The following is a 2,056-nucleotide window of genomic DNA, read 5'->3' as shown; positions in this document are numbered from 1 at the left end:
GGATTGAAATTACTTACACCCCCGGTGGCATAAGGATCCACTCCTCTCTTCGAAAGGAGCAATTTGACGACATCTTCCCTGGAGTACATCGCGGATATGTGCAGGGCATTGTAATTGTCCTAATAAGTAAAAAAAAGGAGATATCAATGGCGCGTAAAACCGCAGCGATGTAATGATGAAAAAAATGATGTAAATTTCGAGAAAAATTGTTCTCCTCGGGTTATCACGGGCAATAACGTAATGAGGCCGTAAATAACATTTGGCCGCACCCACGCCGATCCGGTAAAGCCCAAGTCCTCAGAAATCCTTGACGTTGCCCAGTCATTCCAATCAGAGCTTATTAACATGCTATTCGGAAATTATATCGGGGCCAGTGGAAGGAGACGAGCTCTGTTCAGCCGGTCGATATCAGGTGCGTGTGCACCTTCTTAGGGTGCACTGGAAAATTCTTTCGGTTCTGAAATTCTCGACCATTTGATACCATCACGTTGATATTCTTCAAGAATTTTACAGCCCAATATTTAATTTTCTTAGGAATATCAAATTTTCGACACGAAAACTCCATTAATTCGGTGACCGCTCTAAATAGATATCAGTTATTACAGAAAAAAATAATACACTGTTAAAATATCACAGACAAATATTAGATTATCAAAATTACATAAGCAAACAAATTGATTTATTACAGGAATTATTTTGCTTGTTATCTATTTTTTTTATGTTTTTTTGTTATATTTTTCAATGTGATATTAATATTGTGTGATATTTAACATAGTAATCATTTATTTCTGGGACCTTCACATTTTTTTTCCAGCAATCAAATCTGATTTCCTAGTATAAGCACAACAAAATGTGGAAGTAAAAGAATGAAGTAAAAGAATGAAGTAAAATAAAGTAGATAATTCAAAACTAATATTGATATTATTAATATTGTTACGTATTGGTTCTCTCAGTTACTCTCAATCACATTCATGTATTCTTTTATTTTATGTCTTAATCCACGAACGCGTTTTTAGTTATTATATATAATAAACTCTTGATTATACATCGGATCATTCTTGTTTAACACTGTCAATAACATAAATATTGACATTATTATTATTATTAATTAATTTTTGTTGTTATGTAATAGAATAAATTTGGAAAAGATTGCGTGGGAAGATTTTTACATTATATTTGAGTAATTGGGATAATTCCGGGGGAATCTTGTGAATTGTGGGGGTAATTAAATTCACATTCACAGTTAGGAATCTTATTTATGAATTCCCGAGTACTGCGTGGCGTTTTATATTCAAAATTATCGCAAGGTGGGATCGAACTACTTTTTAGTTCCACTGACTCTGAAACCGGCCTAGTTAAGCCCCCGTCTGCTTACCTTGACCCTCCTTCACGCAATCTTCTCTGAGGGTGAGGAAAAATCGAGTGACTCATTCTTTCACTGAGGTTCTGACGAATTATGATATTTTTCTAGATTTTGGGTGGATAAATTCCGTCAATTTTTTCATTATGGGGTATTTTTATCATATCAGGACTCAAGTTGAATGTTTGACCAGATTGAGCTTTTTTTCTGGCGGATTCTAGTAGATTCTCCGGCGTCGGAATGCCGACCGATAAATCGAATAGCTTTCTTGGATTTGTCGATTACACTGGTAAAATTTTTCTCAATTTCAGGCAGAAAATCATCTAACATTTGAATTCTATAATTTTGAATCAAATTTCAATTCAAACGGTAGCTTAACTTTGTATTTATCTTGGGAATTCACAAAAATTTGATCTTTTATGTTAAATGATCGGTAATTTTTCATTGAAAGCTTGAGCTTTCATGCTCATCGTGAAAATTTAACATCAAATACATTTGACTTTTAAATCAATTGAAAACTCATCGAAATCATTGTTTAAACTTCCAACATTTTTACGGCTTTTCAGTGTTATATTGAGCTGAGAACAGCGAATTACCAAATTACCAATTTAAGAAATTAAGTATTTCGTCAATGGAGAATTGTGAAATATTTCTAATTTCGCTTCCAAATGGAAGTATTGTTGTATTTTCGCGGGT

At 33.6% G+C, this 2,056-nt stretch overlaps 1 protein-coding gene across 1 annotated transcript in view; it reads right to left on the bottom strand.

The window, feature by feature from the left end:
* nompC (no mechanoreceptor potential C) overlaps positions 1 to 2,056 on the bottom strand; it is a 19,752-nt gene that overhangs the window by 13,597 nt on the left and 4,099 nt on the right. Inside the window, exon 3 of the mRNA XM_011316573.1 lies at positions 18 to 119. Within this exon, the coding sequence (XP_011314875.1) occupies positions 18 to 119 (102 nt within the window). The remainder of the gene's footprint in view (positions 1 to 17; positions 120 to 2,056) is intronic.

The sequence above is a fragment of the Fopius arisanus genome, unplaced genomic scaffold (assembly GCF_000806365.1).
Source record: "Fopius arisanus strain USDA-PBARC FA_bdor unplaced genomic scaffold, ASM80636v1 scaffold00007, whole genome shotgun sequence".
In the NCBI taxonomy this organism is placed as follows: domain Eukaryota; kingdom Metazoa; phylum Arthropoda; class Insecta; order Hymenoptera; family Braconidae; genus Fopius; species Fopius arisanus.
This window is presented reverse-complemented; position numbering and strand designations above follow the sequence as displayed.